Source organism: Euleptes europaea, chromosome 17 (assembly GCF_029931775.1).
Source record: "Euleptes europaea isolate rEulEur1 chromosome 17, rEulEur1.hap1, whole genome shotgun sequence".
In the NCBI taxonomy this organism is placed as follows: Eukaryota; Metazoa; Chordata; class Lepidosauria; order Squamata; family Sphaerodactylidae; genus Euleptes; species Euleptes europaea.
In genome coordinates, this window is record NC_079328.1 from 48,175,406 (window position 1) to 48,195,667 (window position 20,262).

At 42.7% G+C, this 20,262-nt stretch overlaps 2 protein-coding genes across 6 annotated transcripts in view; one reads left to right on the forward strand and one right to left on the reverse strand.

The window, feature by feature from the left end:
* The first annotated feature begins 5,891 nt into the window (after window positions 1-5,891).
* GINS2 (GINS complex subunit 2) lies at window positions 5,892-10,217 on the forward strand. The gene is made up of 5 exons (XM_056862755.1): window positions 5,892-5,999; window positions 7,822-7,936; window positions 8,671-8,770; window positions 9,325-9,451; window positions 9,933-10,217. The coding sequence occupies exons 1-5, from the start codon at window positions 5,910-5,912 to the stop codon at window positions 10,056-10,058; spliced, it is 558 nt and encodes a 185-aa protein (XP_056718733.1). The 5' UTR covers window positions 5,892-5,909; the 3' UTR covers window positions 10,059-10,217.
* A 5,843-nt stretch (window positions 10,218-16,060) lies between these two features.
* Window positions 16,061-20,262, reverse strand: part of GSE1 (Gse1 coiled-coil protein) — a 252,033-nt gene continuing 247,831 nt past the window's right edge. For all 5 annotated transcript variants that reach the window (XM_056862203.1, XM_056862202.1, XM_056862200.1 and 2 more), the window contains 3 exons: window positions 19,041-19,313; window positions 16,624-16,727; window positions 16,061-16,447 (listed from right to left, as the gene is read on the reverse strand). In XM_056862203.1, coding sequence (XP_056718181.1) covers window positions 16,313-16,447; window positions 16,624-16,727; window positions 19,041-19,313 — 512 coding nt within the window. In that variant the 3' untranslated portion in view covers window positions 16,061-16,312. The remainder of the gene's footprint in view (window positions 16,448-16,623; window positions 16,728-19,040; window positions 19,314-20,262) is intronic.

Genomic DNA, 20,262 nt, shown 5'->3' on the forward strand with positions numbered 1-20,262 from the left:
GTATTGACTCACTCTGTGTAATCCACCTTGAGTCCAAGTGAGAAAGGCAGACTAGAAATAACTTAAACAAATAAATAAATATGGGCAGCAAGGAGGTCAGGATGGTTATCTCTTTTGGCTTCTAGGTGGAGGCACATCATCCTGGACTGCTGCTGCCTGTTACAACCACATCAGCAAAACCAGAGTCCTTCAAATGGATTTTTAAAAAGCCTGTGCCGATAACAGGTAGGTCAGGCAACTTACCGGTAATGCTGGTGTGGAGTATGCCCCAATAACTGAGTACATTCTGTAACTTGAGCCCTTCTGTTTTCCAGTGCCAATGAGGCTAAGAAGACATTCTTCCCTGCAGCTGCATATAAACCTTCAGTGGGCTTCTGACTATTTATGAAGCATCAGCTTAAACTCTTTTGCTGCTAGCAGGTGATGTACCTGATAACTAGAGTTGGGGGTGGTGGAGCCTGAGCAGGGCGGGGTTTGGGGGGAGGAGGGACTTCAGTGCCATAGAGTCCAATTGCCAAATTGGTCATTTTCTCCAGATGAACTGATCTCTATTGGCTGGAGATCAGTTGTAATAGCAGGAGATCTCCAGCTAGTACCTGGAGGTTGGCAACCCTAGGTGTACCCTGTAGTGCATGTCAGCTATGGGGGTTTCATCCTTAAACAAGAGGCATGGGAAACAAAAGGTTATTGTATTTCTGCCCAGCTTCTCAGCTGTGTGTGTGTTATGTGCCATCAAGTCATTTCTGACAAACAGAAGGCCATGTTTTCCTTTATTGAGTCAATCCATCCAATGTTGGGCGTTCCTCTTTTCCTACTGTCTTCAATTTTTCCTAGCATTAATAGAGAAATAAATAAAGGGTATCAAATGGTGCTCAGGGAAGGCTCGGTCCAGGCATGGCTGCCTTTTCTCTGTCTGGTTTCAGTAATGGTAGGTGGAAGAAAGGCCTAGAGGTGTCCCAATGCAGACACCACCCAAGATTGTCCTTGACTATCTGGTGGCTTTTTCAAATATAGGTCACAATAAAAGAAACGAGAACACTCCTAAGGAGTAATTGGGTATCTAAATTAGCTTTTCACTTAAAAAAAAAAAAAAGGTGTCTCCATCATCCGCTGTTATTCCTGTGTGTGTGTGTTTTCTTTTAAGGTGTCAGAAGAAGAAATACCGTAAATGGACAGAAGCCTGGCTAATGTAGATATAACAAGGCCTTTAGATGACAGGAACAGAATGGGGGATTGTTGCTCTCCTATGATTCTGTTCTCTGTTTTTTATTATTCATGCGATGCAGGGAGCCCCGGGGCAATCAGTGGATCCTTCAGTTTCTTCCTTTGAAGAAAGGCATATTGTGGATTTAAGGCATAATGGCAGTAGGAAAGGGGGAAATCAGGGCTCCTCGGAAAGTATTATTTGGGAGGCAGGGATGATTACCCCAGATGCTGGGCCTTTCTGAATCCCTCCCCGTTGCATCAAGGGAGCTGCCGGGACATAAAAGCAGAGGACCAGGCAGCATTTTGAAGAGGATGGCACGGACGGGGCTATTAAATAGACCTGTCACCGCTAATATTGTTTGAAGGCTTTCAGTTTCCATGGCAACCCGACAACCTAACAGCTCGGCTGACAGTGCTCTAAATCACTCCTCGATAAAAGCCTTTTTCTCCTCTTCCTGCCTCGCCTCCTTGATGCAGAACTTTGCACGTTAATATGTCTTTGAAGTGCGCCTCCAGGGTGTTGTTTGTTCTTGGCTCTCCCCTAAGCACTTCTTGATTCGGAGGGCGTCTGGAAGTTGCCTGTGGCTCTCTCGCCAATTAGCAAGGGAGAGGAAAGGCTAGTCTGGGGGGTGAAAGGGGTGTATGAAGAGGGGTGTTTGGGGTGGCCCCTCATCCTGGTTACCCATTTAAAAAAAAATAGATAGAAGCAGTGCAGTGCAAATGGGGAAAAAATTGAATGATGCAAATAGCAAAACTCCAAATCGATTAGAGTATGCAAAAGGAAGCAACCGCTTGTCACATAGGGTTGCCAATTGCAGGTTAGGAAATTCCTGGAGATTTGGGGGTGGAGCCTGGGGAGGGTGGGGTTTGGGGTGGGGAGGGAACTCAGCAGGGTATAATGCCATGGAGCCCCCACCCTCCAGAGCAGCCTTTTTCTCCAGGGAAACTGATCAATGTCCCTGGAGATCAGTGGTAATTCTGGGAGATCTAGGGTTGCCAGGTCCCTATTCACTATTGTTGTGCCTGAGTAATCACATTCAGACACGCAAGCTACACGCATAAACCACTTACAAACAGAACTCACAGAGGCCGCTGCCCAGTGGCCCACCTTTCCTTTAGCATCAAGCAAGTAGGCACACACACACATACCAAAGGCTGGAATCTTTCCTCTTACATAAGGGAACAGCCTCCCTCCCACACTATTCCTCCTTTCTGATACTTTCGCTTCAGCCTGCAAAGGAACACTCTGACCATTCATTAATGTAGCAAGGCTCACGCAGGCGCTGTAGAAACTAATGACGTTGCATTGACAAGCTAACATTGTATGTTAAGTATCAATGTATCAATGTTGTATTGGAATGTCAAATGTCTATAAAACCTCTTGCATTGCCCCCTCCCTCGGTGTGACAGGATTGCAGAGCTGTTTGTCTGGATCCTGGATCACCCAGTTTATGACTTCTTGGTCAATAAAGCAAGCCGTAAGCTCACACCAGCCTCCTTGCCCTCATTGCTCCATTGGACTCTACGATAATGAGGGGAGCACATCACTATCAGTGGGAGATTTTCGGGGCGGAGCCTGAGGAGGGTGGGATTTGGGGAGGGGAGGGACTTCAATGGCATAGAGTCCAATTGCCAAAGCAACCATTTTCTCCAGGTGAACGGATCTCTATCGGCTGGAGATCAGTTGTAATAGCAGGAGATCTTCTGCTATTATCTGGAGGTTGGCGACCCTAGGGAGATCTCCAGGCCTCACTTCAGAGTAGGCAGCTGTACACATTGTAAGTCTTGTACACAAAACATGTGTTCAGGACATGTATGTAGACAGGGTTGCCAGCTCCGGGTTAGGAAATACCTGGAGATTTGGGGGGTGGGGTGGGTTTGAGGAGGGTGGGGTATGGAGAGGGGAGGGATTTCAATGCCATAGAGTCCAATTGCCAAAGCAGCCATTTTCTCCAGGGGAACTGATTTATGTGGCCTGGAGATCAGTTGTAATAGCGGGAGATCTCTAGCCACAACCTGGAGGTTGGTACAATCAAACAGTAGCAGGCAAAAATGAAAGAGACAATAGACAATGGATAGCAAACAGCAAAACAGCCACGGCTGTAACTATATTACAATGAAGGTTATATACAACAAAGCAAAGCTATGTAACAAGGCTAAGCAACTGAGGTTACAAAGCTGGGAAGTAACAACGTAACAAAAAAGAAGAATCAGCTACAGGGAGCTGATAATGTGTGCCGAAAAGTTCATGTAGGACATAGAGTCATATTCTAGTCAATTACAATGTATCTTCAGGCGAACAGGTAACCTGGGTTGCTTAGTCTTGTTACATAGCTTTGCTTTGTTGTATATAACCTTCATTGTAATATAGTTACAGCCACGGCTGTTTTGATGTTTGCTATCCATTGTCTATTGTCTCTTTCATTTTTGCCTGCTACTGTTTGATTGTACCAATACTTTTTACAGTAGAGTGAGTTATTTGTTTAACAACCTGGAGGTTGGCAACCCTATATGTAGAGCAGGAGAGGGGTTATGTCTGGACTTTGTAGCATTGGCATAGAGCTAGGGTTGCCAGTCTCCAGGCAAGATATGGAGGTCTCCAGGAGTTTCAACTGATCTCCTGACCACAGAGATCAGTTCCCCTGGACAACATGGCTGCTTTGAACGGTGGACTCTATGGCATCATATCTCCTCTGAGGTACCTCCTGTTCTCAAACCCCACCCTCCCCATGCTCTGCCGCCAAATTCCCAGGAATTTCCCAATCTGGAGTTGACAACCCTAGGCAGAGCTTGTCTGTGCAAAACATATGTGCAACTGGGAATACTGGGAATGTATGAAGGCTGGGTACTTGTAGGCTGTATACACACAGAAGCACTGTACTGATAACAGGTGTGTGTCAGCTCTGGGCCCACTTGGCAAAGTCCAATAACCGACCTCTATGCAGGGATTTCGCAGAAAGTTGGCTTATTCAGAAAATACACATTGAGATGCAGAAACTGACCAGGAAACAGCAAGGACGTGAATGAGGGAGGGTTTTGGGTGCAAACGATAAATAGGTGAAAAGAGACTTTCTGGATTGCCTAGGCAACATAAGATAACGGTGTCCCTTTCTCAGAGAACAACGAGTCAAAACAATGTGAAACTGGAAAACAGAACAACCTTGAAAATGCCATCTGGCCTGCCCACCATTTCCCCTACTGGCGGGCATCAGGCCGTGCCTGACAGTGTGAGTCAAGTAGGGTTGCCAATTCCAGGTTGGGAAATTCCTGGAGAATGTTGGAGATGAAGCTTGGGGAGGGCAAGGTTTGGGGAGGGGAGGAATCTCAGCAAGGTATAATGCTTGAGTGCAACCTCCAAAGCAGCCATGTTCTCCAGAGGAAATTATCTCTGTCGTCTGGAGATCAGTTGTAATTCCAGGAGATCTCCAGCCCCCACCTGGAGGTTGGCAACCCTAGGTGCATAAGTCCTTTCTTCGCTTTTTGCACCTTGTATCCTGCACACGCGCATGCCATATGCCCAGAGCTATAATATATTCTGCAGGCTGCAGTCTTGTCAGCCTAGATGTAACCTAGATGTAACTATCAACCAGAAGAGCACGTTATTTAAAATAAAATAAAAATAGAATATTTAAAGACTAATAGATGTATTGTGGTAGAAGATATTCTCTAGGAGCTTAGAACCCATCAAAGCATGAATGGTTGAATGGTTCCTCAGCTATCACATGTATATGTGTGTGTGTTTATTTATGTATATATAAATAATATAATTATAATATATGATATTTATATATATTTATCAATGTATGTATAAATAACATATAAATAATAGTAAACAGTGAGGCCAAAAGGACATCCTGTGGTAATTCACTGGCTTTTAGACCTCCTAAAGGGAAGTGTCCATGAACACTTCTGCAACAATAAACCTGTTCATCTTCTAAGTTTCCAAAAGAGACTCGTTTTTGTTTGTGCTGCGAGACTATTTGGAATTTATTATTTTATTTTCAGTACTTGTCGTTATATGGACATAACATACAGACTATTTTTTTACGGCGCCAAAGTGCTAGGTGCTGTACATTTAGCCACGTGGGCGCGCCTTCATACATATCAGCCCTTATTCTCCTTTATTCCTCGCCTATGTTGTGATAGCCATCCGCGTCTACGCCAATCACAGAGCACAAATGTCTGTAAAAGGAGCCAATCAGAGACAGAAAACCAGCAATCCCTCTTCCAATCAACAGCCACCGATTCCCTGAGGGCCGGGACGTTCAAGTGGAGCGCGCGCGGGGCTTGTGGGCGTGGCATGTTTTGTCTCCCAACCAATGGCAGCCTCAGTTACTCCAATAGGGGGCGGTGGCTAAGACGGAACGTTCGCGGGGGCGGGGGAGGCAGCACACGACGGAAGCCTGTGGGCGAAGCTTGTTTCTCCTCTCAACCAATAGGAGATATAGTTACCTCAAGAGTGGGGCGTGGGCGAAAGCGCGCGCGGGGGAAAAAAAGCCGGGGCAACGGTAAAGCGCGTCGGGCTAGTGGGCGGGGCTTGTTCCGCCTCCCGACCAATGGCAGCCGCCGTTACCTCAGGCGTGGGCTTGAGCGAAAGAGCGCGGAGAACGTCTGAGGCGACAACCGCGGCCTTCGTTTTCTCCTCAGGCTGGTGGACGTGGCGGCGGCGAGAAGGACCGAGGCCTTCGTACTCGCGGCCGCCGATGGAGCCTGCCGAAGTCGAGTTCTTGGCCGAGCAGGAGCTGGTCACCATCATCCCCAACTTCAGCCTGGACCGCATTTACCTCATCGGGGTGGGTTGGACGATGGGCGAGGAAGGCCGGGCGGCGGCCTGGTGGTGGGTTCGGCCCGCGGATGGGTGGGCTGTTGAGGGCTGCCCGGTTCCTCTTCGTCACCGGCGGGAGGTTTTTGGGGCGGAGCCTGAGGAGGGCGGGGTTTGGGGAGGGGAGGGGCTGCAATGCCATAGAGTCCTATTGCCAGAGCGGCCATTTCCTCCAGGGGATCTGATCTCTATCGGCTGGAGATCAGTTGTAATAGCGGGAGATCTCCAGCCGCCACCTGGAGGTTGGCAACCCCAGGGCTGTTTTCTGTGGGCAAGATGGTCTCTCGGGCCAAGCGGAAGAGAAGAAATATGACCTTAGGCAGATGATGAGAGGGAGGGCATCTTGGCCATCTTCTGGTCACTAGGGGTGTGTGTGTGTGTGGGGAGGTAGTTGTGAATTTCCTGCATTGTGCAGGGGGTTGGACTAGATGACCCTGGTGGTCCCTTCCAATTCTATGATTCTATGAACATGCTAGATCCAGTTTTGGGCACCACAATTTAAGAAAGATGTAGACAAGCTGGTACGTGTCCAGAGGAGGGCAACGAAGATGGTGAGGGGTCTGGAGACCAAGTCTTATGAGGAAAGGTTGAAGGAGCTGGCTATGTTTAGCCTGAAAAGGAGAAGACTGAGAGGGGATAGGATAACCATGTTCAAGTACTTGAAGGGCTGTCATATAGAGTATGGTGCCGAGTTGTTTTCTGTTGCCCCAGAAGGTCGGACCAGAACCAACGGGTTGAAATTAAATCAAAAGAGTTTCCGTCTAGACATTAGGAAGAATTTTCTGACAGTCAGAGCGGTTCCTCAGTGGAACAGGCTTCCTCGGGAGGTGGTAAGCTCTCCTTCCCTGGAGGTTTTTAAGAAGAGGTTAGATGGCCATCTGACAGCAATGCTGATTCTATGACCTTAGGCAGATCACGAGAGGGAGGGGATCTTCTGGGTATGGAGTAGGGGGTCACTGAGGGTGTGTGGGGGAGGTAGTTGTGAATTTCCTGCACTGTGCAGGGGGTTGGACTAGATGACCCTGGTGGTCCCTTCCAACTCTATGATGATGAGGCGGTGGAATGGAGAGAGAACTGACAGGGTGGCGAGATAAGGAGGACTTGTTAATTATCCCCACCCTGAGCCTGGTTGCGGGGGTGGGGGGCAGCTCCTTGACTACTATTCCTGGCCTCCCCATCCTCCCTCCAACTTGATTTGGGTGGGGGTCCGCTGCCTGGCCAGGTTTCTCCAGCGCCTGTGATTGTATCTTGTGTTAGTGCCATCTTGATTTATTGTATTTATTGTGTTGGTTGGCGTTTATAATTTTAAAGTATTCTTTAAAGCTAAAGGTAGTCCCCTGTGCTCTCTAGCGTGCACATTTTTCACATCCGAATTTTCAGAGCTGCCAATATAAAAGGCAAGCATTTCATCAGTTAATACTGAGCACATTCATGTTTCATTTTGCATGCTTAGCGTTTATAAATATAAAAGATTGTTAGGTGTTAATTGCATGGCCATTGTGCATATTATGCAGAGGGAAACTCAAATTTGCCACTGAGCCTCCTAGAGCTTCCAGCTAACCCTGTTCTTCCTCCTCCCTCCTGGCCTCCACTTACAAGGGTGCTCTGATGCATTTCCCCCCCCCCAAAAAAAACAATCCTGCATTCACCAACGCCTGAGAAACACACAAAGCAAATATAAAGATACTTCTAAAAATTCACTGTTACATCTAGAGAAAAGAAAGCAAGGAGCTGGGGAAATGGCTGTGACTTTTCCCATGCTTTTGTCTTCACGTTATGAATGTTTTTCTTAGGGTGACTTGGGTCCCTTTAATCCTGGACTGCCTGTGCAAGTTCCTCTGTGGCTGGCGATCAACCTAAAGCAGAGGCAGAAGTGTCGACTCATAGCTCCAGAGTGGATGGATGTGGGTAAGAACTACTGTCATCTTTTATCAAGGTATTATGTTATGTTGACTGTAGGCCCTGGGCCCTTGCTGCTTTTGCAATTGCTGGTTTAATTGGAGCTAACTGTTACAATATCTTTTTGTTATTCTAACAGTCAGATTTGACCCTTATGGTCAGTACTGGATTAGTCAGCTGTTATTGTAAAACAATGAAATTAATGTTAAAAAATTACAATGGATTATTGTAAGTTAAGTATGCTACAAATGTGAGCAATTTTTTAACAGTTCCCTCTGGCTCTTACTGTGGAATACTGATGCCAGACCATTGTTGTAAAATTAGAATAAAAATTGAATTAAAACAAAATAAATTGGCCACAGCAATTATCAGTTTTTAAAAGCAGGTGCCAAGTAGGCTAATTTTTTAAGCATGTACATGCCCACACACCCAAAAATTGTATCTCTGTCTCAAAAAAAGCTGTCATATTTTCATTTAATATATGGAACAACGAATATTATTTTTGTGTGTGATTTTAACTACTGATTTCTGTAAGAACAGAAATTAAGATATTCTCTTAATCAGCTGTTCTTCCGGCATGATTTTAAACATACCTGCTTATCATGAACTCTGCCTATTGCAATACTAGCAACCCTGAAATCCTTTCACCTCCCAAAAGCCAACAATATGAGAGATTATTGCTCCTTATTGCCATAATGAACTACACAGCTTAAAAAAAATGCCAATTTCTAATTGCCTTCTAGAAAAGCTGGAACAAATCCGGGACCAGGAACGCAAAGAAGACACTTTCACCCCGATGCCAAGCCCTTACTATATGGAATTAACCAAGCTACTGCTAAACTAGTAAGTAGGCCTCTTATTGTAATGAATGAAGATTGGTTACTCTTAATAATACAGTATCTTGTGATACCTTAAAAAGCAATGCATATATTAGGGCATAAGCTGTTGGAAGCCAAAACCCAGTTTTAAAAAAAGGTTTTTGGTGGATAAATTCTGACAAAGCCAGAAAGGAAAATTTGGGGGCCACATCAAATTTGAATGTATAGAGTAACATTACAAAATGTAGAGATTTCCACTAATTAGCATGGTGCTTGTTTTCTGTTGTAGTAATATTGGCATATGTCTTACTTGTAACATTCAGCAATTTAAAATTAGGTTGATGCAGAATTAAATAGTGTAAATATTATGAGAGAACATTATTCTGATCCAGTGGCTAACTGGCAGAACTTGTGCACCTGTGCTACAACTTGAATAGTCCTCTGCTGTTTGGTCCCATTCTAAACAATGTAGCATGCATCAGAGATTTTATATTTTAATATTACTTAGTCATGGATTTTCTACATTGAATTTATGATGTGGTCACTGGTTCTTTATGATGCATTTCCTTTCTCCTTTAGTGCTGTAGACAATATTCCAAAGGCAGATGAAATACGAACATTGGTTAAGGATACCTGGGATACTCGAATAGCAAAACTCCGGTTGTCTGCGGATAGCTTTGTCAAGCAGCAGGAAGCCCATGCCAGGGTAAGAGAAATCTGTGATAATCTGATGGATTTATAGAGGTAGTCAAGAAAGTACTATAGGTGCTGCATGTTTGTGTGGGTGAGCAGAATCTAATTACAAATAAAATGGATTGCAGTCATTTATTTTATGATCTAATTGCAGTTTTGCTGACATGGCTGTGCGCTACAGGTATGGCATTGCAAAGTTGTGTGCAATGAATTGAGTGTACACTAGATGACACTTTCAAAGAGATATGTATTGATTTTGCCACGTGTTCATGCATTAGGGAGTCCTGGAGAAGGGGCATAAGTAACGTAATGAATACTCAACCCCAAATGTATGAGGTGTACTAATAACATTAGTGTGCAAGACTATATGATCTAAAAACTTTTAAGCTTGAAATGTGAAGCATGCTACTGTATTCTATTATTCTCAATGTAATCATAGCTTTATAAATTTTGGCAATATTGTCTGGTAACATCTGTTCCTTGTCTTTTATAAGCTGGATAATCTGACTCTGATGGAGATCAACACCACTGGGGCTTTCCTTACTCAAGCCTTAGATCACATGTACAAGCTACGTACAAATCTCCAGCCTGGAGAGAGTACCCAGTCCCAGGACTTTTGACAGCTGAAATCCTCTGTGAAATGGAGGCCAGGCATTTGAGTACTTTTCTGAACCTTAAAGAAACCACCTCTTTAACACTATAAGGGTATTTTGAAACCAAGAATGGAATGCTAGAGAAGATTTCCATGTAATTCCATCCTTGATGGCGTCGACTTGTGGGGAAGTATAAGGCTGTACCTTAATAGCTGGATCCAACCTGCCAGTAATGCAGAGGGTGTGCTTCCTCAGCATTTGTGGTGCATATCCCTTGCGGCAACAAAGTCCTCTACGAAACAGCTGGTCTCACCCCAAAGTGTGCTTGGCTTCAATTTGGCTGTCATTCCAAGATGAATTGGCTGCAGCTCTTTGCTGCAGTCTTGTTTCCTCGCTGGTTTATTTTAGTATCAGTCTAAAACTGGATGAAGAAAACAAATCCGTCCCCTGTTCCAAAGCTCCAGTGCCTCACTCAGTGGGTCCTTATATTCTGATGCATCTGGGAGAGATGACAGAATGAGACTATTTTAAACACCTGGCTGCACAGCACCCCTGAAGGCCTGCCTGAGGAATGATATGTAACTGCTAACCCATCTCTCCAGCAGGGCAGAGTGCTTCCACTGTGATGCCACTTGCTGGAGTCTATTTGTCAACTGTCCTTGGAGATAAAGGACTTTCTGTGGTTTCCTTGACAGCAGCCGGTGAAGTGCAGATCTGTATGGGGGGATGAGTGAAAATAAGCATGTATTCCATGGGAAATGGTGCCACAAAGACAAGGCACGCCACTTTGTTGAGCTCACACTAGCTCTGTACTGGAAACCATATTGCTGATGTGCCAAAACCAGCTACCGGTACTTTCCACAGCCAGGCTCTGTTCATATTAATCACATAGGTATACACTGGTTGATGATGCTTAGGCTATGAATCATGTGGAAAATGCTGCTATCTGTGTGGCATACGTATTCCACAAAAAGCAATAAGGTTGGAAGAGGAAAAAGAAAGCAGGGCACCTTTTAAATGCCACTACAGAGAGAGACATTTAGGCTATGACATCCTGACCTCTACAGGCTATCTAGAGAATATTTCTGATTGAAGACAAATCTCAAAACAAAATTAACTTGTTCTTCAAGCTACTGTGGGCTCTGACTCATAAAAGCATATTTTAATAAATTTGGTTAGCCTCTGAGGTGTCACTGAATCCCTCTTTAAAATACCATGTGTAGACCTTTAATGATCTTTGTTTATCAAGAATTGATTGCAGAGTAATTTCAGCTCATTACCTTTTAAAACTTTTTGCTGTGCAGTATGTGTGTTATTGGTCTGGCATTACAAGACAAACTTATAACTTGAATCTTGTGTTGTGAATTGACTGAAAGGAAGAGGGCTTAGGATGAAAAATACACACACCCTTATCTGTATATGAGGATAATGTGCCTTGTCCATATATGAGGACTCAGTATCTCTGTAATGTTTAGGGCACTGTTGCAGCTAATTAAATATAAACAGTTAGCTTTTATTAGGCTGTCCTATCAGTTCTCCCTTCCACCATTCTTCATGTTCTGCTATACTACTTCTGAAGATGAATCTAGTTCCTAAAAGCTAACATGTGAAACAGTGTGGCTTAGTTTTACCAATTTATTTGTTTTTATACCCCCATCCCAAGCACAGACATTTAAGATCGCAAACAATCACACCATATTTCATTTTAGTTGTAAATGCTCTGTTTGCTGGGTTTTTGCAAGTTTCTAGCTTTGCCATTATAATGGGAGGTAAAAGTGACCTCTGGTACAATTACAGCATACAGATGGCTGTAAAGCCCTTTACAAGTAAGTAGCAATTGTGCTGCCAAGATTTTTATGTCTTACACAGGACTATTAAGCAGAGTATTGAATTTATGCTGTGTCTGGGGAACTTTATCCACCACTGGGCCTGGGAAAATAATCTTTGTCATGATTTAGGAACATTTTATTTTTGGATGTTGTCAGAAATTACAGCAATATATTCATAAATACCTAATTACTACATTCAACAAATAATATATTACATTACATTTAATTCAAACAAGTACACTTAGAACAGGTTTGTCTCACAGCATCTAAACTGCCCCAGCAGGCCTGGCTTTAGCTTCCTGCTGTCCCCTCATGCTCTGGCTTCAGAAATTCCGCACGTTACACACAAACAACCAAGCGGCGTGGCCCTGGAGGCATAGGAGACCAAACATGGTAGTTTGAGAATTTAAGCAGTGGGGCAAGACTTGGTGGAATGGAAGGGAAGGTATTCCATCATCAGAGGGAGAAGAGAACATTTCAAGGACAGCGAGAGGGACAATAATGTGATTTCCTACCAATACCACCTAAACTCAGATTTAATGCATTTGCATCACATGAAGGAGAGAGGAGTATTTCAAACATGTTCTGAATAATCTAGCAGTTTATATATCAATGCCTGAAAGTTGAGCTTTGTAAAATTTGGATAAATTCAAGTGCACGTTATTTCAGGTGGATTTTATGTGTTTCTTTAAGCACCTCATACTGAGTTTGCAAAACAGAAGCAAGGTGTTGAGAACATCTTCCCAGAAAGTCTACCCCACACAACTAATTGGTAAGAAAAGCTATGCATAGTGCAATTATTTTTGGGATAATGAGTGTAATGGCCTCCTTGTTCATACACCCATATTCCTCTACCCCACCCCACCATTGGCAAAATTAAGAAGCAAAAGCTGTGATCCATGCTGACTTGAAACAAACCCTGCCACTCCCAACTGTTTGATGAAGTGTATGAAAACAGCCAAATTGCCCTGTTTATACCTTAAGTTGTAAAACTGGCAATTAAAACGATTTGGTCAGAAGTAAATTTAGAGACACCGAAGTTCTCTTAACATATTTCTAAAAACTTTAGAGCATCAGTTTTGAAAGGCATTAGACCTTCCCACATTGCCAATGCTGCAGTCCATTTGATATGCTAGCTACTGTTTGTGAGCTGCTGCCATGGTTAGCTTCTTGTAAATACACTGCAAAAGAGCTTCCTACTAAAAAAACAAAACTGAAACCAGATTAGCCACTGCAAAGCAAGTTTTGCTGTGGTCCCTCATTTAAGTTTGGATGCGTCTCTGTGTCCCTGATATACTTTCCATCTGAGCTAAGTAGTGGGCTATAAAACAAGTTTAAGGGCATACATTTCTGCCTTTCGGTAAAACATCTTTGTGGACTAGATTGGAATCAGTGATAAACAGAGCTTTTTTGTCTAGGCTAATGGGTGACAATAGCTATTGTCAGAGGGGGGGAATTGAGTGGCTTTCCCTTTTTTCTTTCATGCTCTATTAGAGCCGATTGTCTTAGTGCAGCAGGGAACGATGTTCAGAATACTGTTACAGGAGATGGCTGGTTTAGATGTTCAAAGGATCACTTGGCCCAGTGAAAACACTCCAATTATCTTCTTGCTGCATCCAGGAACAAGACTCTAATATAGGTCCCCACATTTGCTCATCTGGTCATTCCTTGGTGTAACAGGTATTCTATCTTCAAGTGGTAGCCAGGGCATCAGTACTTTTCACCAGTTGTTCTCAAGAGGGAATTTTTGGCAGGTGCACTTTGTCACAATGGGAGAAAAGCTGCACCTGCTGCAATTACCCCTTCAGTGCAACTATGAAAAGCACAGAAGCACTGTCTTCATTTGCATGAATGAACAGACTACCAGTTTGGCCTTTCATTGTAAGCATTCAGGGGAACAAAAAATTAACAGTAACAGACTGAAAGCATTGCACATTAGCTGCTATAATTTTTTTAAAAGAAAAAAAATGAACTTTTGACTATAAGGTGGTGAGTTCTCAAGCGTCTCATGGTCTCCCAGTCTCAAAAAACTACTACTGCCAAGGTATATCTGCCTGCATTAACTGGTTGGGGAGGGCATGAGCAGTTAAGGCAGAGGGGGAAAATGTTAAACTGGAACAGCAAGGGTTAATTCTCACGTTACAAATGCATTCCCCTTGGAAGTGTGCAGATCACATGCACATCAAATTTAGTGCGTGTCCCTTTAAAAACAAAATTATTTTTAAAATGGGACAAATTAAAAATTTATGTGTCTTCACCCTTCACAGGAAACTTGGTAGCCATACCACCTAAGAATTGAAGTGAGAATCAGACTTAATAGATCAGGCTTTTAAAACAAGAGCTTTGAGTTCTTACACTGCATGTTTGCAGACCAAATATCAGTTGTCACATGGCACAGTTCTAGCTGCTCCAAAGTGAAAAGGCCTGTGTTCTACTGCTACCAATTTGATAGTTGTAATTCATGGATGGGAAGGTAGCAAAACTATTCACTAGGGGGAAAAATCACTACCAGTGAGTTCCGTTAAAAAATTAACACTTAAGGGGGCTGGGGAGAGAAGCACTAACCCAGTCCAACTCCTGATAACTAGTCAGATTACTGAATATTGGAAAGAGCTACAGGACCCAGAGATTGCAAGAAATATCTATGCAAAGGGCACATATAGCCTTTGCTGGTACTCCAGTTTACCTACTTGCCTCAAGAACACAAAACTAGGAAAATACATTTCTTAGGCCCCCTGTTACACCTGAACATGCTTTAGTACCTGTAATCCTACACTACAAGGGTATGCATACGATTAATGTGACCATGGAGGCAGGACCAACAGATTGGGTCTTCCCAATGTATTTTGCACACCAGGTGCCAATGAAGTGGGGAAAACCCATGGAATCTTCTCTCACCAGATAATCACAGCACATGCACGGTAGTACTGCAAGACTACCACACTGAAGTGGCTGGGCTCCTGGGTGTGCATTTGTGAAGGGTCACTGACAGTTATAGGCACAAATTACAGAGTTTTTTCCCCCGTTTGCTGTTTTGACTGGACTGAGCGAATTCTGTGGAAGTCTTAGAAACCTGACTCAGCTTGTTGTGTGATTGCAAGCTGTATTGGTACAATGAAAAAGTATCAAATATCCTTCACTAACTGCCACCCTAACAAGAGTTACACCATTCTAAGCCCATTTACTTCAATGTACTTAGAAGTGTGGAACTTTTTAGGGTGGCACACTGTAAAGCTCACAAACCCTGAACTTTTTGTTCCCTAAAATGTTGGGCTTCTCAGATTGAACTTGTTTCAGCAACAGCTGATCATCTGACATTCAGTGTTTTAAGGGCATGGTGGGGGAGGGGAAGGAGTGGGATAGAAGAGAAATAAATTCCTGGTCTTCAAGCAAGAGAGTTCTGGTGCTACACATTGCAAAATATCTAAAAGTGATAGCACGTGCCCCAGTGGAAAGCTTATTCTTTAAAATTCTTTTTAAAAACACTTCAATATTTGTTTCATGTCCTGACCAGCAGCAGTACAAACACTAAAAGCAAGCTATTTTTTTGCCAAAAAAACAAAAAGCAGAAACATATTGAAAATGGCAAGCTTTTTATAACAATAATTAAAGTAATAAAAACATACAAAACTTTTTTTTAAATATATACACAGTACAAGGCTGAAGCACCTCTTTTTTAACTTTAATTGCAAAATCTTTGTATGAAAATTCTACCCATTGAGGTACATAATCTGTGTGTATTGTATGTATATCACTGTTCTGTACACATCTTCCCCTCCCCAGTAATAAAAATGTACCTTCAGTTTATTTATTCACTTTATTTTTCAAGTGAAGTGCATTTCCAGCAGAAAGCTGATTTGATGCATGGGAAGTCAAGTTTGGAAGCTGCAGTTTTCTTTTGCTAGGCCCATTACTTTACAGATATTTATTTCTGTATCCAAAATATCCAGTTCATTCTCTTAAAAAAAAACTGATGTGTACCTGGTTTTTTCTTGGGTTGAGAAACAGCATATTTCAGCACAAATAAATTGATAGATCCCCAAAACAGCAATTGTACTAGTATGGCAACAAAAAGAACATATGTATGGAAATGATCCCAGTCCCTTCAATGGGAAGTGGATGTTAGTGTCATTGGTGGAAACTGCATTTAAAAACAATATTTAAAAAAAAAAAGTCAGGAGGAGAGAAAACAGAGGAAAAATAAATTTTTAAATTTAACCAAAACTAAAGTTCTTCTAAGTGGATTACTTGTAGAGTTACAAAATTCAGTTGCATTGAAGTCAAGAGAAGGGTGTGGATTTTTTTTTCCTGGATCCCATAGTTCTTTGCTTCATGCATGGCACATTCTCTCTTTTTAAGCTTCAAACCTCCCAGTGAAAAATATTAAATATTCCAGGTAATAAAATAGATTATTATTTCTATACTATAGGTTCGGCCTAGTGCAAGGGAGTGTCACCTGGGATACCCCTTGAAATAACTTCTAGACCACTGCATTGCAGGCAATGCAAGGCACTTTCTCAAGTGATCTAGTTCGGCCTGAAGTCGTTCCCTTTCAGAGACAATCTTCTGCTTCTGGTTCCTTAGTTCCTGCACAGGAGAAATAACATTAAAAAAAAATTCAATGTCAAACCAAAGGTACTTCAATAACCAAGTCCCATAATGGAATAAAATGTAGTACAAGAACTGAGATACATTGGGCCAAAAGGCTCTTTGCTTTGCCAGGGGAACCTCTGATATGTATGTAAGCGCTAATCAGCACTCACCGTCATCGTGTGTGACAACTGTTCTGCCGTCAGACTGAGACTGTAGTGCTGAGCCTCCAAGTGTCTGCACTGAGTTTGAAGCACTTGCCGCTCCAGGTTTTGCTCTGCAAACAAAACAAGGCTGTTAGCTGTCCAGGTAAGTATCTCTAGATCAGGGGAATTTTCTGGAGAACCCCCTCCCCACCATACCGTTCTACCAGAAGCCCATGCATGTAAAATGTAAATATCTATAAAATCATGCTTTAAAGTATTTACCATGCCTGCAGTAAGAATATAGCTCTTCCAAAAACTGGAATTCCTTTCTTAAATGGAATACCAAACTTAAAAACATGTCTCCACAGGAGGGAAACAAGATAGTTAATGTTCGTTAGCGACTGAATAACTAGTTTGTGGAAGGGAGCACACTACATAGATCTTACTAAATTACTCTTTTTGGCCTTCCAGAGAAAAGCCAAGAGTAAAAATAAGATGGGCACTTTCACACATGCCGAATAATGCACTTTCAATCCACTTTCAATGCACTTTGCAGCTGAATTTTACGGTGTGAAATTGCAAAATCCACTTGCAAGTGATTGTCAAAGTGCATTGAAAGTGGATTGAAAGTGCATTATTCATGTGTGAAAGTGCCCCATGTTTCCTTAAATCACTGCTGAAGTAGAAAAACAATCTCAGCTTTATGTGAGTTTTAAAACACAGTAAATGTGAGGTGTCTTGGAGATCTGCCATTTCTTATTTTGCTTTCTATATCTCAGTGTAGGATATGTACTGGGCAAGATGCATCTCAAGGGAAGAAACATACCGAGGAATTCTGACAGGAGTCTTGTAGCTCCTTAAACACAAAAAAGTTTAATTCCTACATAACCTTTCCAAGAATAGAACTTACTTTCTCACATGTAAGATGCTTTAGTCCACAAAAATTTATGCTAGAAAAAAATGGAATAAAAAACGGACTGGAGGCAGCCTTCTGTCTTCAGCACATAATTTATGGAAAGGTGTGTCTGAATCTCTTCTGATGTTGCTAACTACTTTTCAGTGTTCTAAAAGACCATTTAAAGCTTTTTCATAAGGATCAGAGATGTAATTAACTTCCAGAATATCAGAAAGCACACAACTATTTATTTTGCAAAGGGTGATGGAGGCAGGGGAAACCAATATGGAGCAATTCTACTATAACAAAATTGAGGTGATATCTGGAGGCTGGCCGCTGAGTAACTTGTATCTGGGCAGGATGGCAACAGAAGAGGTTCATACGGGCTTCTTGTTCCTGACAATGGCCTCAAGTGTGGTGCATGTACCTGGTATGTCTCTATTGTGCACTACACTGATATCTAGTTGGGGAAGGATCTGAACAATATTTTATAATAATTATTAAGTCTCTTTGTTAATTTGCTTCTCTGCACTTTCTTCTTTGCAGTATAACTATGGCCATAATGACACACACTTTATTTAGAAAACTGATACACAGCCTCTCTAGAGACCTGCTTGAGGCAGCCCATGGTATAGAATTATACAATAAATCATAAATCAGCAGTCTAATATGAACAGTCTTCAACCTAGAAGTAGACCATAAAAACAGCTGGAAAAGATTGAACCCCTCAGTTAAAAGCTGGTAAAAGAAATATTTTGGTCTTGTGCTGAAAGTACAATTTTAAATCCAGATGCAGCATCACTTTATAAAATAACATCTATTATACTTAATCACAAATTGTTCTAGGCAGGAAAGATCTTACAAGAGCAAAGATTTTGAAAGGCCGTTTGAGCAACTGCTGAAGACTAAGCTTAGAACACCTGCTTAAACTTTTCTTCTGTTTATTAGTGAAAACACGCTTGGGCTGAAATACAGTAAAAAAGATCCTCTACATCACTTTAGCTTACATAAGAACATAAGAAAGGCCCTGCTGGATCAGACCAAGGTCCATGTAGTCCAGCAGTCTGTTCACACAGGCCAACCAGGTGCCTCTAGGAAGCCACAAACAAGACGACTGCAGCAGCAGCACCATCCTGCCTGTGTTCCACAGCACCTAATATAATAGGCATGCTCCTCTGATACTAGGGAGAATAGGTATGCAGCATGATTAGTATCCATTTTAACTAATAGCCATGAATACCCCTTTCCTCCATGAATATGTCCACTCTCCTCTTAAAGCCTTCCAAGTTGGCAGCCATCACCACATCCTGGGGCAGGGAGTTCCACAATTTAACTAAGCGTTGTGTGAAAAAATACTTCCTTTTATCTGTTTTGAATCTCTCACCCTCCAGCTTCAGCAGATGACCCCATGTTCTAGTATTATGGGAGAAGGAGAAAAACTCCCTGTCCACTCTCTCCAAACCATGCATAATTTTATAGACCTCTATCATGTCTCACCTCAGCCACCTTCTTTCCAAGCTAAACAACCCTAAGCGTTTTAACCGCTTACCTTCTATATGCTCCTGGTAGGCTTCAAAGATGGCTTCAATCCCATGCCATTTGGGTCTAGGGTAATCTTCCTCTTCCTCTTCTTCATCCTCCTCTTCCTCAGAGTCAGAGACCTTGTCATGTTGTTGTGGGATGAACCCCTTATGCTGGGAATCTTTCTGGCCATTCTGCTGTGGCGGAGAGATCCAGGTTGAGGTCTGCAGCTCCGGAATGTTATAATGAATGGAGGCATCAACTTTGTGGTTATGTTCTGCAGTGTGCGCCATTGCATTACCTAGAAGCCAACATAGAAGAGAAAAACATCTACATATTATGTGCCTCCATACAATTATCATTACTATATCTGACAGTAAAGTGGGTAGCTTGTGTCAACCACAAAGAAAGAAAAATCCAGGTCACCTACATAAGAAGAAAAAGAAGAAGAGTTGGTTTTTATATGCTGACTTTCTCTGCCACTTAAGGGAGAATCAAACTGGCTTACAATCACCTTCCCCTCCCCTGTGAGGTAGGTGGAACTGAGAGAAAATGACTTGCCCAAGGTCACCCAGCTGGCTTTGTGTGTAGGAGCAGGGAAACAAATCCAGTTCCCCAGATTAGCCTCCGCAGCTCATGTGGAGGAGTGGGGAATCAAACCCTCTTCTCCAGATCAGACTCCACCACTCCAAACCACCGTTCTTAACCACTACACCATGCTGGCTCCCAGTACACCACGCTGGTATGCCGGATCAGACCAAAGGCTGATCCACTCCAGCATCCTGTTCACACAGTGCCAACCAACTACCTCTAGAAAGCCAAAAAAACCCAGGAAGACTGCAAGAACATTGTTCTGCCTGTGCTCCCCCGCAGACAAGGTTTCTACATACTCAAGGGACTTCTCAGGTACAGAGAAATGCCAAAAAGTCACATTTATTCAAAAATTAACAACCAGCTTCTGTAACAGGCTAATGAAGATAAAGCAGGCTTCAGGAGGCATCGAATGTTAAGAACAGTTAAGAGTCACTCAAAGCAAAAACAAACATGATGGGAAAGAACTCATGGGAAGAACAGAACATGAAGAGGGAAGAAATGAGTACTCAGGAAGACAAAGAAAAAGCATTTCTCAAGGTCAAAGTAAAAGTCAGATGCAGACAGGGGTCTAGGACTCCAGCTGGTCAACCTCCAATCTAGGACCCCAGCTGGTCAACCTGACAAATTCAATACCACTTCTTTCAAAACAGGTCTGC

Bases quoted from the DNA above. Each gene is read 5' to 3' on its own strand.
- GINS2 (XM_056862755.1), top strand. From the start codon at position 5,910: ATGGAGCCTGCCGAAGTCGAGTTCTTGGCCGAGCAGGAGCTGGTCACC. The intron at 8,771-9,324 runs GTAAGTAGGCCT...TTTCTCCTTTAG, and splicing joins ACCAAGCTACTGCTAAACTA to TGCTGTAGACAATATTCCAA. The intron at 9,452-9,932 runs GTAAGAGAAATC...GTCTTTTATAAG, and splicing joins AGCAGGAAGCCCATGCCAGG to CTGGATAATCTGACTCTGAT.